The sequence below is a fragment of the Xenopus laevis genome, chromosome 1S, assembly GCF_017654675.1.
Source record: "Xenopus laevis strain J_2021 chromosome 1S, Xenopus_laevis_v10.1, whole genome shotgun sequence".
Classification (NCBI taxonomy): Eukaryota; Metazoa; Chordata; class Amphibia; order Anura; family Pipidae; genus Xenopus; species Xenopus laevis.
In genome coordinates this window covers 4,399,470-4,416,518 of record NC_054372.1, presented here as the reverse complement: position 1 = coordinate 4,416,518, position 17,049 = coordinate 4,399,470, and the positions used below count along the sequence as shown (strand labels likewise).

The window sequence follows — 17,049 nt, the reverse complement described above, 5'->3', positions numbered from 1 at the left end:
TCTGAACATAAGCCCAAACCCTTCCACAGCCTCCCTCTCCTCATCCAAATCTCACTACCAGGACTCACCAAACAGAATATTGTCTGTCTTTATTAAAATCTCTCCTACAGGAGCATGCACACTTAAAGCTTATCTGGACCTTACTTCAACTGTGCATACTCCAGTCACCAATTGCAGCGAAGAGGACCCAAACCAGTGAGAAATGGCACCCGCCAATCCCTGTTCTGTTTGGTGAGTCCTCTGTGGTGGGGTCATGGAGGAGGCCTCATTAGATATCATTAAAGTCCTCCTGTTTTATTTTTTGTTTCACTAGGTTTAGCAAGAATATGTTTAGACCCAGGTCATCTCTGTCTGTTTACTAGCAACAGTTGTTTGCATTTAAATAAGTAGATTCCCCTACCACCACCTCTAACTAATTCTCTGTAATTCCACTTGAGTTCGTAATGGAGTGTACTCAAAATACAATCATCACTTCTTGTCTAAACTGGAATACCAATGAGTGTGCGCCTTTTCTGCAAATCTTCTAATCTTCTTGGCCCTTGTAGGGACGGACCCTAGTATCAGTGCATGTTGGTTCTTTCTGAATGCTCAGTGCATGGACACATCAAAGTTGTATTCCCAGGTCTTGTTGCTGTTTTTTGGGGCTTTGTGCAAAAGTTGAACCATGAAGAAGGTCTTGAATCACCCAGACTCCTCTATAGGGCCAGAAACTTGAGCATCCAACCCCTGCACATAGGGATCCTTGCAGTTTCCGTTCCGGATATAAAGTGGTTTCTAAAAGTTCTTTAAGGTCTCTTTGGGCCCCAACTTGGTTTAACATTTCATTCTCAAAGAGGGACTGGTGATAAATGTCTTTTTCTTTTCCATCTTGGCAGGATGAAAGACCCCAGCCGGAAAAACAATGTTTTTGCTCAGTTCAGGAAAAACGAGAGGGATAAGCAGAAGCTCATAGAGACTGTGGCCAAGCAACTTCGAAGTCTAATCAACAGCCACCATTCATGAGAATGACACTACGGTCCTAACTGGAAGATGACTGGACAGTGCCAAATGCTGTACACTAAATGAGTGACTGTACCGTCCTTTTATTGGCAACGGGAAAACCTTATCTAGACTGCATCGTGTATACGGCAGACATGATATCTACTTCAGTAGCCGTATGCAGACTGGTGGCCTCTTCGTAGACGTGTACAGTTCCATGCTAAACAAGGGATAGACGTTGTATTGCTTTACTAGGTGGTGGGTGTTACTTTCTATTGCACTGATCTGGGAGGTTCCATGACCTATACAATGTTAGAAAACAGTAATTTCCTTTTTTTTTTTTTTTGTACAAATTACGTAACTTTTTTTCTTTTTGAGAGGCTGAACTGATTTTACTGGACAAGGTAGGAGGAAAATGGACAGTTCTCAGTATATAACCTAAGCACTGGTCTCCTGAAACCTAGTCTACTTCTCCCAGTATTCCAAAACTGACTACTACCTGGAACATGTTGATCCCTTCTTTACTAGAAGGTGCCACAGGGTATTGCTTTATTAACATAGTATGCTGTGATACTAAGAAATGGCAGCAAGTTGCTCCATGAACTGACATATGCAGGAGAAGGTAAGCTGCGTATCCTTTCAGACATGGTTGGCCTACTCCATAACCCAAGGCAGCCAATCAGATCTTCCCTCTGACTTTCCTTGATAGTGGTTTCTTGGAGCCATGTCTGTCAGTAGATGTTTATGATTCCCAAGTAATTAGGACAAACTGTCTTCCGGATACCCATGGCCATCCCAATTTTGTACTTGTGTTTGGAGTACTAAGGAAACAATGAAGCTTAACAAAGTTTCCCTACACTGCAGTAAAGCGCACTCCTATTTCCATTCCTCAAATCACTTCCTTCATTAGATGAGGTTTGTCTGAAACTACAGTTGTACTTATATCACAGGTTTCATATTCTATACCTAGCTTGGGTTACCTTATATCATGTCTTCAGTACTAAGGACTTCAAATAATCCCCACTGATGAATTTTGCCATCATGCTTGATGTGCAGTCAAGCAATAATAATCAATACAGCATGGTACCAAGTAGGGGGGGACATGTTTCCCGGAAATGGTCTTCATATTGCCAATAAATCTTTCCAGAGATGAAGAAAGAATCTTGATACAAGACTATAATTATTTCATAATACCATGCTTAAAGCAGGTGATTTTATTTCTAGACTTGACTGAGTATTTAAACCCCATCCTGACAATATGTGCCCTTGTTTCTTACTTCATGCGTGTTAACCACCCTGACTTAGTCTTTCCTCCTGATGATGGAGATACTGTAAAGTTTCCAAGAACCCAAGTTCTCAAGAGTAGTCAGGACATTTTAGGTGCAATCAAACAACTCTTAACAAACTTTACTGCAGAGTCTCAATGACCCAAAAACATCTGTAATTTGGTGGTCTCTGACACCTGCACCAACGTGCCCTCGCAAATCCCTCTTCTCTTGTAGTAGATAGGCTTCATGTAGGTGGAATGTTTCAAAGAACTACATCTTAGTCACTTATCATGAAAATCAGTTGGCCAATGGGTTTAAGTTGAAATTTGGAAATAAGGGTGGGGTTTAGGGTGTAGCAGGAAGGACATGGCCCCTGTGTCATGGGAAGAATATGGATAAAGTACATAGAAAATTCATTATATATTTTCAGTATGTAAATCAGGGCCCAGCCTTGCTGAATGTAATCACCACTGACCGCGGTTCTGACTGTTTCCTTACCTGCAGTTGACTAGTTAGAAATAAGTGCTGATTGGTTGCTGTTGGTTTTTGCAGTGGTGCAATGTAGCTTCAGCTGCACCAGCACTTTAGCCCCCAGTAAAGAATAGGTGGAGCCCACAAGCTGGATCTGATGGGTTAGCAATGCATTATAGCCCATGTTATCCAACAGGCATCTTAGAGGCATTTCTAATGCTTACTTTTCCTTTAAGCAATGTAGATGCTAGGTGTAACCAGTCCACCTAGTCCTTCAACTGGGTAACACTTCAGTGAAAATCATATTAATTGTCCTGCAATTAAATACATCAATACACAATAATGTATACATGGGATGTTCCCCAGTTGCTACTGAACGATTATTTAAGGCTTTTGGAATGAGTAGATGGAAAAGGCTGGGAAAGGTAAGAACATTAGAGTTACGACCCAAAAGGAGACTGTGGATTATTATCAATCTACATTGTGCACTTATTCTGGAACAGAACACATTGGCCATGAAAATGTGGAGTTGATCCTTTGGAACATGCCCCATTTATGCTTGCGATTAACATCTGAAACCCAGAAAGGAACTACTACTCTGTCCATTTTTTTCTTGACTGCCATCTTGATAAAGTCTTAACATGATTTTGTTCTTGAAGTTGATTTCATGGTCATGATCTGCATCCCCGCTGTCGCCCAACAAAGTGCTTGCCTCATTTTTTCATGAAGTGCCTGAGTTAGTTCCATTATTACACCCCATGCTCCATTGTGGGTGCTTAGTAGGACCCTAAGAAATGCATTGAGCTTCCATGACTTTGGGGAATCAGAAGTGTTAATCCTATTGAGTCTGACCTCTGGCCCATAGTAGCAGAAAAGATGTCTCACAGATTAATCTCCCGTGCAGAGCCAAGAACGGGTTCTTACTTGTGAATGTCTTCTTTGGAGTTCATTGAAAGCACAAATTCAACATTGCCACCATTCAATGTTTACTTTAGAGCTGAGCCAAACTATAAACTGCACAACCATGAGAACAGCTAACCGCACAATGCTCATTGCCTTCCTACTAGCAGCTTAAGCAGCTCAACATGTTGCCATACTTCCAAAATATCCCTCCCATAGGGACCTGGTATTATTCTCAATAATGCTGATTTTCCTTTATCATAAGACTGAACTACTGGAGAAACCGATATGTGAGAGCTGACAGCTGGATGATAAAGGGAATTCTAGGTGTAGACACCTTAAAAAAAGAGTAGGGGATCCTGTCTGCAAAACCTGCACTTTTTAACTCTTTCTTGTGCCAGAGAAGAGACTGCTGGGTTAGTATACACCAGCTGTGGGCTATGAGGACACTGTCGGAGCCTGAAATGGTCTGGTTGTACAGTAAACAAGGCATTGAAATAAAGGTTGAAAGTTAAGAAGTATGATAGACATTCGTGGAATGTTCACCTGGGTCACAAGGCTTAAAGCTCGTAGGAGATCTATTGACTGCAATGAATGCTGTACTCTCCCTTTTGTACAATATCACAGCCCTTCAATAATAAAAGCAATTTCAGTTGTGACTTGTACTTTTTTCTAATTATCTTGTTCCATCCTTATCTAATCCTCTGACCTTTATTTCTCTGTGCCGCCTTCAGTGTTGAGTGGTCGTCATCATATTTCTCTTTTGAGCATTTTTCTTTATGTCCAAAGCAAAACTGGCCGTTCATCCTAAAGGGAACCTTTCATTATATATAATATAATGCTCGTTTGGCCTTGTTGTCAAATGATCAGATCTTTCCCCCGATATGCCCAGCAGAGGTGGGCGAAACAAGGCCAAAAGAATTGATTACAACTGGAATAGAGGGCGTCGGGATGAAAACCGCAACAAGCCGATAGGGTCCTTGATCCAACGTGAAAATCAAACCTCTGCCTGATTTTTGCCCAGATAACGGCCAACTTGGTCTAAATGACTTGAAAGAGCCACCTTAAAATTATGTAAGTGTCCTCTAAAGTGCTGATCTCAATCAGACAGATCCAATTGTTGCCCAGGCCAATAATACTGCAGACCCATTGGATGAGGACCATCAAAATACCAATGTGTTCGTCCGATGGAATCTTCAAACCTGCCTAGGATAACTGCCCAATTTTCAAACTGATATTGGCCAGGCAGGCTGGCACTTCATCCACATAATGTATTCCTGCCAATAATCTACTGACTTGGTCTGTAGGGGTCAGTCGGCATCTTATATGAGTCCGTGTATGGATGTCCAGTCTCAAGCCGTGAATAGTGAGTGTGGTTGGACAATAGGGCCCGAGTCTTCAGGAGAAAACTATGAAGCCTATTTGATGTCTGAACCATTATGGTAAGAGAATCTTCCAATGGTATTCACTGATTGATGTGTGAGTGATGTGAAGCAATATTGTAACATTTAGAGAAGTGTAGAGATGATTTAGCACCACATTTAGCAAAGGTTGAGAATAGGGTTCTTTTTATTTTTTCCATAGGGCAGCACCCCGCAGCTTCTGAATCTATACACATAGAGGATTTTTGGAGACATGTTTAAACACAAATAAACTGGGTTAAATTGCCTTTTAGTCGGATGCTGTACATACAGTTAAGACCATAAATGTTTAGACAGACAACTTTTTTCCAATGTTGGTTCAGTACATGACCACAATGAATTTTAAATGAAGCGACTCAGATGCAGTTGAACTGCAGACTTTCGGCTTTAATTCAGTGGGTTGAACAAAAAGATTGCAGAAAAATGTGAGGAACTAAAGCTTTTTTTAACACAATCGCTTCATTTCAGGAGCTCAAAAGTAATTGGACAATTGACACAAAGGCTATTTCATGGGCAGATGGGGGCAATTCCTTCCTTATGTCTTTATCAATGAAGCAGATAAGTCCTGGAGTTGATTTGAGGGGGGGGGGGTGCTTGTATGTGGAACAGACCATATGCGGTCAAAGGAGCTCTCCATGCAGGTGAAACAAGCCATCCTTAAAGGGATACTGTCATGGGAAAACATGTTTTTTTCAAAACACATCAGTTAATAGTGCTGCTCCAGCAGAATTCTGCACTGAAATCCATTTCTCAAAAGAGTAAACAGATTTTTTTATATTCAATTTTGAAATCTGACATGGGGCTAGACATATTGTCAGTTTCCCAGCTGCCCCCAGTCATGTGCCTGAACTTTAGGATGGAACTACTTTCTGGCAGGCTATTTCTCCTACTTATGTAACTGAATCAGTCTCAGTGGGACTTTTACTATTGAGTGTTGTTGTTCTTAGATCTACCAGGGCGCTGCTATCTGGTTACCTTCCCATTGTTCTGTTGTTAGGCTGCTGGGAGGGGGTGATATCACTCCAACTTGCAGTACAGCAGTGAAGAGTGACTGAAGTTGATCAAAGCACAAGTCACATGACTGAGGGCAGCTGGGAAACTGACAATATGTCTAGCCCCATGTCAGATTTCAAAATTGAATATAAAAAAATCTGTTTGCTCTTTTGAAAAATGGATTTCAGTGCAAAATTCTGCCGGAGCAGCACTATTAACTGATGCATTTTGAAAAAAACATGTTTTCCCATGACAGTATCCCTTTAAGCTGCAAAAACAGAAAAAACCTACAGTTTGGTACATCCTGAGAAAGAAAGAAATCACTGATGAACTGAGCAACGCAAATAGACCCACGGAAGACAACAGTGGTGGATGATCTCAGAATCATTTCCATGGTGAAGAGAAAGCCCTTCACAAGAGCCAAACAAGTGAAGAACAGTCTCCAGGAGGTAGAGTCTCCATATCCAAGTCTACCATAAAGAGAAGACTGTATGAAAGTAAATACAGAGGGGGCACTGCAAGGTACAAGCCACTCATAAGCATCAACAATACAAAGGCTACATTGGACTTTGCTAAACAAAAATCTAAAATAGCCGCACAGTTCTGGAAAAACATTCTTTGGACTGATGAAACCAAGATCAACCTCAGAATGATGGCAAGAAAAAAGTCTGGAGAAGGTTTGGGAAGAGCTGATGATCCAAAGCATAGCACAGTTGTGTATAAAACATTTGGGGGGCAGTGTGATGGCTTGGGGTGCATGGCTGCCAGTGGCACTGAGACACTAGTGTTTATCCATCATGTGACACAGAAGCACAAGAATGAATTGTGAGCTCTTCAGAGACACTGTCTGCTCAAATCCAGCTAAATGCACTCACATTGATTGGGAGACGTCTCATAATGAGCCAAAACATAGAGCCAAAGCAACCCAGGAGTTTATTAAAGCAAAGAAGTGGGATATTCACGTGATGTGAAGCCAATTGAGCTGCATTTCACTTGTTGAAGACTAAACTTGGGACAGAAAGGCCACAAACAAACAGCAAGTGAAAGAAGCGGCTGCAGTAAAGACCTGGCAGAGCATTAAACAGGAGCAAACCCACAATCTGCTGATGTCCATGAGTTCAACACTTCAGCCTGTCATTGCAGCAAAGGATTTTCCACTAACTATTAGACATGAACATTTTATTTTCAGTTTTTTAATTTGTCCAATTACTTTTGAGCCCCTGAAATGAAGTGATTGTGTTAAAAATAACGCCTTTAGTTGCTCACATTTTTATACAATCTTTTTGTTCAACCCACTGAATTAAAGCTGAAAGTAGAGAACCAAAATTAGTAAAAAAGTTGTCTCTGTCCAAAGATTTTTAGAACTGTACGAGCGGGAAATCACAGTAGTGTACAGATATAGGAGGGTAAATATCCAGGACAGTAATGTTGGGGTCTTTCATTAAACCAGGGTCATGTACCCCCATTTCTAGTGACAGTCCTGCCGGTTTCACTGCTCCCAAGGAATCTCCCGGCAATGATGAGTTCAGAAGAGGGGAGACCTGCCGATGGAATCTGTCATCTGTTCCCGTTTAGTGATAAGGCTCCAACCAGATTCTTTTCCTTATCCCCAAATTCATCCAAACTCGTTTTTTTGTAAAGGGATTTGACTAGTGTTCCTTTTAGTGCCCCCATGTGCCCGGCACCATTATCTTGTTTCTACAATTGAATTACCACAGACCTTGCTAAATAATGGCATTGTGTGTCCCGGGTGTCTGCTGCAAACAGACAATAAAGCTGCCCCGATATTCTGCCTTTTAGCCTAATGTTAAGAATAAATGTCAACTGCAAATTTCAGTCCATGAAACAATAATAGGGGAAGTCTGGTGCCCAACTTCCTTATAGAATCTTCTGCACAAGTTTAACATCCCCACACAACTCTTTGTAAGCAGCAGTCCTGTCCTGCTTTATGGCAGCTGAGATTCTAGCTATCTGTATAACAGAACATTCTGTCCCAGTGGCTGCACAGATCCTATCTGATCCCCATTGTAAGCAGCAGTCCTGTCCTGCTTTATGGCAGCTGAGATTCTAGCTATCTGTATAACAGAGCATTCTGTCCCAGTGGCTGCACAGATCCTATCTGATCCCCATTGTAAGCAGCAGTCCTGCCCTGCTTTATGGCAGCTGAGATTCTAGCTATCTGTATAACAGAACATTCTGTCGCAGTGACTGCACAGATCCTATCTGATCCCCATTGTAAGCAGCAGTCCTGTCCTGCTTTATGGCAGCTGAGATTCTAGCTATCTGTATAACAGAGCATTCTGTCCCAGAGGCTGCACCGATCTTATTATTTATAACATTCTATTCTAAATAGTAATTTAGAAGACTAAAGTAAATAGGTCGGGTGTCAGGAGTTCAAGGTAATAAGTCAAACAGAAGAGGTGATAACAGACACCCGAGACTTGCGCCTCCTAACAGGAGAAAAGAAACAGTTGCCTCTGATTATAGAAATACACTCTCCAGAGTCAGAGAAATCAATTTGGGGAGGGATGGGGAAAGGAACCAGGTCTTGTCCCTGTAAACCCACAAGCGACCCCTTCCCTGGCTCAGCTGAACTCATGGAACTTCTGGGAAGGAGAGCTCAGTCGTGCCAATAACAGCACAAATCACAAGCCCCAGCCTGGCTAAACGCTAAGTCAGCAGTGTCTCCACTGCTATAAGGGGGAGCAGGACCTGCCAGTAAGGACCCATTATACCCACTCCCCTCTTCATGCCCCGCAATCCCTGAAATGAGAGCAGATAGTAACCCTTCCAACACTTTCCTCTTGTCTCTATATATTAGGTACATATCTAGTGCTACCAATCCCTATTTCTGTAGGGAAATGAGAGAGAGCAGACAGTAACCCTTCCAACACTTTCCTCTTGTCTCTATATATTAGGTACCTATCTAGTGTTACCAATCCCTATTTCTGTAGGGAAATGAGAGAGAGCAGGCAGTAACCCTTCCAACACTTTCCTCTTGTCTCTATATATTAGGTACCTATCTAGTGTTACCAATCCCTATTTCTGTAGGGAAATGAGAGAGAGCAGACAGTAACCCTTCCAACACTTTCCTCTTGTCTCTATTAGGTACCTATCTAGTGCTACCAATCCCTATTTCTGTAGGGAAATGAGAGAGAGCAGACAGTAACCCTTCCAACACTTTCCTCTTGTCTCTATATATTAGGTACCTATCTAGTGTTACCAATCCCTATTTCTGTAGGGAAATGAGAGAGAACAGACAGTAACCCTTCCAACACTTTCCTCTTGTCTCTATATATTAGGTACCTATCTAGTGTTACCAATCCCTATTTCTGTAGGGAAATGAGAGAGAGCAGACAGTAACCCTTCCAACACTTTCCTCTTGTCTCTATATATTAGGTACCTATCTAGTGTTACCAATCCCTATTTCTGTAGGGAAATGAGAGAGAACAGACAGTAACCCTTCCAACACTTTCCTCTTGTCTCTATATATTAGGTACCTATCTAGTGTTACCAATCCCTATTTCTGTAGGGAAATGAGAGAGAACAGACAGTAACCCTTCCAACACTTTCCTCTTGTCTCTATATATTAGGTACCTATCTAGTGTTACCAATCCCTATTTCTGTAGGGAAATGAGAGAGAGCAGACAGTAACCCTTCCAACACTTTCCTCTTGTCTCTATATATTAAGTACCTATCTATTGGATGCTATTTATCTAGCATCCAGTTTTGTTTCTCTCTTATGGCTTGAATATGTTGGCTGGTTTGTTATACTCCAGACCCTCATCGCAATTATCTGGTTGTGTTTTACTGTAAAACAATTTTTTTATGTGTGCCCACAGTAATGAAGCACCTAATGAATAATACCAATTAATTTCTTCAAGAAATTATCCAACCTACTCGCTGCAGATGGTGAAGCCATTTTTCCTATTCTGTAAGTGCTACACCTACATTGACATTTGAATTGCTTTCTAATGAAGTCTGTTGACTGCAACTCAGCACATCACAATTTAACTTCAATGTTTAAATCATAGTTCAAAATCTAATTCAGTGGGTTTCAGGCTTTTTGAAATCAAGTCCTCATACCCCCCCCCCAATCCAGGGGTACCCAGGGTACAAATAAGCACTCACCCCCAAATCTCCCCCTAACTGACCTTCAGACTGGGCCCCCTTAGCTCATAACAAGGTTACAGATATATAGAAACATTGGGGTGTCACCCTGCTATAGTTCCAGGGGTACCCAGGGTACAAATAAACACTCACCCCAAATCTCCCCCTAACTGACCTTCAGACTGGGCCCCCTTAGCTCATAATAAGAATACAGGCGTGCGGTAGAAGAATTCTGTAGGTCAATAGTAACATAGTAATTTACGTTAAAAAAAAGACACACGTCCATCAAGTTCAACCTTTTAAGTCTGTATATAACCTTCCTAACTGCCAGTTGATCCAGGGGAAGGCAAAACCCAGTTTTAAGCCTCTTCAATTTGCCTCAGTGATGACTCCAAGATGCAATGGGACCAGTCCCTGGATCAACTTGTACTATGAGCTATCTCCCATATCCCTGTATTCCCTCACTTGCTAAACACCATCCAACCCCTTCTTATACCTATCTAATGTATCAGCCTGTACCCCTGATTCACTTCCCAGCTCTCCCTGTAACACCCCTTTCCCTCCTCTAATCACATTGGCTCCCTCCTGTCTGCTGGGAGGAGCTACTGGTGAATAAAGCATCCGACCCTTCCTTGTACCTATCTAATGTATCAGCCTGTACCACTGATTCACTTCCCAGCTCTCCCTGTACCATCCCTTTCCCTCCTCTAATCTCATTGGCTCCCTCCTATCTGCTGGGAGGAGCTACTGGTGAATAAAGCATCCAACCCTTCCTTGTACCTATCTAATGTATCAGCCTGTACAACTGATTCAGGGAGACAATTCCACATCTTCACAGCTCTCACTGTAACAAACCCCCTCCCAATATTTAGCTGGAACCTCTTTTCTTCTAATCGGAATGGGTGACCTTGTGTCAGCTGGAAAGACCTACTGGTAAATAAATCATTAGAGAGATTATTATATGATCCCCTTATATATTTATACATAGTCATCATATCACCCCTTAAGCGCCTCTTCTCCAGAGTGAACATCCCCAATTTGGCCAGTCTTTCCTCATATCTAAGATTTTCCCTTTACCAGCTTAGTTGCCCTTCTCTGTCCCCTCTCTAATACAATAATGTCCTGTTTGAGTGATGGAGACCAAAACTGTAGGGCATATTCTAGATGGGGCCTTACCAGTGCTCTATACAGTGGGACCCCCTCCTCCCGTGACTCTCTGCCCCATTTAATACAAGTCAAGACCTTATTTGCCCTTGATGCTGCTGACTGGCATTACTTGCTACAGACAAGTTTATTATCTACAAGGACTCCAAGCTCCGTCTCCATTATGGATTTGCCTAGTGCAGTCCCATTAAGGGTATAAGTGGATATTGTTACATCCCAGGTGCAGGACTTTACATTTATCAACATTGAATCTCATTTGCCACTTAGCTGCCCAGATTGCCAGTTAGTCAAGATCCTGTTGCAAGTGCCACATCCTGGATGGAATTAATTGGGCTGATAGTTTTGTGTCAATAACTCACTTTTCACCCCAAAACCCATTCTATCGGACCTGCAGACTAAACTCACTTTTCTCTACTATAGACATCTCAGCCACACAGCCCTGGCTTAGGACATTAGTTTTAGTCATATTGTTTTGTGCTTTGGGAAGATTTGGAGTATGAGTATAACAAACCCACCATTACCAAATACAGCCTGAGAAATACAATGTTTTCAGATTTCCCAATGACGTTTCAGAAGATTCCAGGTATGAAAAGAATATAGTGGAAAATAATAATTAGATGGACCACCTTATAATGAAGAACTTTAATTTACAAAATTATTCTTACGGGAGTTTCATCTTGTCTCTTCTTTATGGGTTATTTACCTCTCAGTCCATGACACACGCTTTGATGCTTCAATTCCCCGTCTCTATCGTATCTCTGCCTCCTACTCTTCATTTCCTTCTTGTCATCAGCAGAAGTTGTCCACTTACCTTTATAGGAAACATGACTTTCTATGGAGTCTTTAACCCATGTTGCATTCCGCCATTACATTTTGCTACTGAGCTTGGACTTGATACAAATGTAAAGGAAAGTTCTTGAGTAATTCATTTATTGTACATGGAGTGGAATATGGTGACACTTGCTTTGTAAAGAATAAAGATCATTGTGACTTTTGTGGTCTCCTCAAGTGCAAGTCTAGCTTGTATTTTTCATGGCTGAGATCCTATTTTTGAGAGAATCCTGTCCCTATGTCAACAATATTTACCGCCTCTTTAAATAGCACAACATTTTTTTCCCATACCCCAAAGGAGCAACAAGTTCAGGTTAAATTTTTGTTAGAACTTAGGACTCTCAAATATTCAGTCTGGAGCGTTGCATTCATATTTATGTATTGGGACATACATCCCTATTCTGCCCCCATCAGTTTAACCAGAAGGATAGCCATTTTGGATAGGCAGAATGAAGGCCAGTGTTATGGTTCTATACTAGAAATATGGACATCAGAGTCCGATCTTGGTTTTATTCTCTAATCTGTAGGTGTTGGTTCAGATGTACAGTAATTGCTCATTGGTTACTATGGACAACATCATTGTTGATATTAATCAGCCCCTAAGAAGCAGGATACTATTTAACTGTTGAGGACTGTTTCCACTTAGTAGTGGAAACAGTCTTCACTAACTTGCTCTTCTTTAAATGGCAGTTTGGGACATACTATGGACTTTTCCAGTGGCTGATTAAGTATGGAGTGATTGTGCTGACCTCCGACGTCATCAGACATCAATAAAGAGAAAAAGTAAGGAAACTCCAGTAGTCAACTGCAATAATCTGTAATGAGGTAGTAAATGGGGTGTATCCCACCCCTTTTAAGATAATTGGAGTTCAACTACTGGCTAAAGTCTCCTTCCTTTTTCCTCGATGTTCAGCTGCATTTTAGAGAGTTCCCCCATTTATTGGGGTACAAACAGCATTAATGCAATGTTTATGGGTCAAACATAGATTCATTTCTGAAGGCTACAGTCCCCCCTAATACCAAATGATCCAACTGAAACCAAGTTATCCGTTCCACAGGAATGATCTGTGCTCATCAGACCAGTGTCACACTTTACACCTGATAGTACATTGCCCAATAACTGTTTCTAGTATGTTCCAAGGCCTGAAGAATGCACGGCATGTACCCGAGGAGATGTTCTTCAGTTTCAGGCACCTCTTGATACAAAAATAATCAACTACAAAGCAGTTTGTCTGAAGAATATTAAATGCGGGCACATTTTTTGCATTTTGTGAAAAAACCAAGGGAAGAATTTCACACATATTTGCCCCACCTCATTTTTGCTTTTTTTGATCACATGTTGTCCCTGAATTCCAACCTTTTGTTCACCTTTTTTTGACAAGAGCTTCAGGCTGTAGATATTTGCCCTCTTGACTGCTACAAATCTGCCTTCACACCTTTCATTTTTTGGGTGTTCCCCAGTTAAACATTTATCTAGGACAACATCAAAATGTCACTTAAATCAGACAAGGTTTTACCTTGAGGGTAGACCTCTCCCTGCCTTATGTTTTCAATAAATAGTATCTCTTACATAAACTTATTGAAGGGCAAGATTGGAAATTTCCACCGGTTCAATCTGATGCTTTTTGCTCGAAATTCATTCCTGTCATAAACTCTTCTTGGATTCATTTTCCAAAACTGGGATATAGAGGGCTCAGTTTGCAATGAGGCTGGCACAAGAGTAAAGACACATATTGAAGTCCAATGGCATAGCCTATTTACAAATCGAGGGAATAGGTCAAATGTTATATTAGGTGGTAAATGTTTAATGATCTGTGTATGTACAGATACAAAATCTGAGGCTAGGTGCCGCTCCAGCACTGGCCACCCACCAGTGCTCCCTAATTGAAGAAAAAAACAGTGTAAAAAGCTCTGTAAAATTAATGGCGAGTTTATCAAAGTGTGTGTAATTTTACGCCATGCAAATGACAGATTTGCCACCGCTACTTTACGTTGATTCCCGTGGAAGTCACTCTAAGAAAAAAATTCGTAAAAAATTGACACCGTGTGGTGTATTATTCCGCTGTTTTTTATACAGCATATTAAATATGCCCCTTCTGCCTTAAAAAGGTCCCTGTTAATATTGTACTTTATTTGAAATTAAACTGTCATGAATACCAAGTAGAATTTACTGAATGTTTAGAGTGCCAATAGATACTTAATAAAAGTAGACATAGTCTTTGTAATGTTATGCCACATGACACCTACAGATCAAATAAACAGTAAGCAGGATGGGCTGCTAAAAGTCATTTTTATCAAGTGCCTGGTGTTTTGCCTTCAATGATTCAGTTCTACCATGTGATGCATACAAAGAGAATGATGGGTAAGTGGGAGGGGTTCATAGAAGAATATCTAGGTGGGCTTTGCATTTACTGATACATTTATACTGTAAAATGAGACTCTTTATTTTGAAAGAGACTGTATCCCATAAAAGATTGCGTGGACAGATAAGAAAAATAAGTTTAGAATTTCTGCTTTTTCCCTGTTCTCATCAACCAACTGACCCTCCTCTAATAATAAGAATCCTACCCCTTCTTGCTTCAATTTTACTACTTGCTGCAATACCCCTTTCCATCTCTATTTTAGCTCGCCTAAGGTTTTTTTTTGCATGCTTTAATTGGTAAAATATGATACAAACATTCCACAATACAATACAAACAAATACGAGTCTGATTTAAAAAAAATTTATGTATTTCTTGGCCGTGAAAACAATTCAACAATTTAACTATTAAAATACCAACATAAATTCCTAATGAGATTTTTTTATTTATACTTTTATGTATTTGCTTGGTTTCATTGAAACTCAATTTGAAATATTATGTTTTTGCATTATTTTTAATATTTAATACTCAGGTTATGTACTTGTCAACCGGAAGTGCCGGAGTAATTCCCCTAAAACTGGGTAAACAAATGGCTTGTTTTCATCAAAGGAAACATTTATCAATCAATTATCAATTGTTCTATTGTCTGAAGCCAATTAAGGTATCACTTTCACGTTATTTTTGCTACTTTTCAATGTCAATAAAGCCACAGTCAACTCTTAGAGATATCCAAAAAAATTCAGTTACTGGGTGCTCTACAGCTGAGAAAATTCATGGCACTCCATGGACTGATGGCATGATTGTATGTGTTTTACATTTGTTCAATAAATAGGTTGAAACGTTGGCAATGTATAAATTAATAAACAATTAATTTAAATTATATATTTATTTTAATTATTGCAAAATTATAATTATTTTTTATTATTCTTGTAGATATTTACAGGTTACTGAATTTTTAAATAAATGAATGAATAAAAACAAATGATTAAACATACAAACAAAAAAAGAAAAGCAAAATCATATAATTATAAAATAAAAACCAAAACAAACAGAAAAAAAGAACAAATAAATAACAGCACAAAAAGTAAAAACATAAAAACAAATATAGAAATAAAAATAGAAATAAAAAACATATAACCAGAGATTAAAAAGCACAAAAGTAAAAACAAATACATAAAAAAATGAAAATACAGATGTATAAAAAAATAATATGAACATTAACACAAATTAACAAATAATGAAATCATAGTTGCAAAATTTATATAAAAAATATAACCAATTTAAAAATGGAATAAACCATTTATAAAGTCACTTAGAAGGTTTCATGAGTGCTTTATTTATTCTGCCCCCCTCCCGAAATTTTAACCTTACTCACATTCAGGCTGCTCTCCCCATGAAGTGTTGGTGTTGCCCATGGTCTCCCTTGATTATTTCTTGAAATTCCTTGATTTTTCATTTCTTTCTGTGACCCTTGTCTTATAAACTGCTGTTAGAGTTACAGCAACCAGGCAGTTGTTTCAATGACACACAGTTTGAATAGTAATTCTACTGGGACACCCTGCTTTATAATACGGTATAGGATCCCTTATCCGGACACCCGATATCCAGAAAGCTCCGAATTACAGAATTTTTTCTCTGTAATAATAAAACAGTATTTTGTACTTGATCCCAACTAAGATATAATTAATCCTTATTGGAACAAAACCAGCCTATTGGGTTTGTTTAATGTTTATATGAATTTCTAGTAGACTTAAGGCATGAAGAGCCAAATTACGGAAAGATCCGTTATCCGGAAAACCCCAGGTCCCGAGCATTCTGGATAACAGGTACCGTACCTGTATAGGAAAACTGGAAGTCGTCATGAAGTTCCATCACGATTAGAAGGTAAGAGGCACGTGCTTTCTGGACAGGTCTGGGAACATCCATGTAATTTATTATATTCTCTTCATTACTTAAAAATATAATAAACAAGTTTCAATGAGTCATGTGACTCATTCATAATAAAGCACTGTTTATAAGACTATCCATCATATTATTTTAGTATAGCCTAGACTCAAGGTCCATCTACTTTCTGGCTGCCTCTCTCCAACATATAATTGTACTACAGGTATGGATATCCCTTATCCGGAAACCTGATATCCAGAAAGCTCCGAATTACGGAATGGCTGTCTCCCATTGACTCCATTTTATCCAAATAATCCAAATTTTTAAAAATGATTTCCTTTTTCTGTGTAATAATAAAACAGTCGCTTGTACTTGATCCCAACTAAGATATAATTAATCCTTATTGGAGGCAAAACCAGCCTATTTGGGTTATTTAATGTTTAAATGAATTTCTAGAAGACTTAAGGCATGAAGACCCAAATTACAGAAAGATCCATTATCTGGACCTTCCCCATAGGCTAACATTGACTTCGGTAGGTTTTATCTACCGAAGTAGGTGGTCGAAGTATTTTTTAAAGAGACAGTACTTCGATTATCGAATGGTCGAATAGTCGAACGATTTTTACTTCGAAACGTTCGAATTCGAACGAATTTAACCAATTCGATGGT

The 17,049-nt window shown here is 39.8% G+C and overlaps 1 protein-coding gene across 4 annotated transcripts in view; it reads left to right on the top strand.

The window, feature by feature from the left end:
- Positions 1-4,276, top strand: part of exoc6b.S (exocyst complex component 6B S homeolog) — a 105,813-nt gene extending 101,537 nt beyond the window's left edge. For all 4 annotated transcript variants that reach the window (XM_018242964.2, XM_018242965.2, XM_018242966.2 and 1 more), the window contains one exon: positions 876-4,276. In XM_018242964.2, coding sequence (XP_018098453.1) covers positions 876-1,002 — 127 coding nt within the window. In that variant the 3' untranslated portion in view covers positions 1,003-4,276. The remainder of the gene's footprint in view (positions 1-875) is intronic.
- Positions 4,277-17,049: the final 12,773 nt, after the last annotated feature.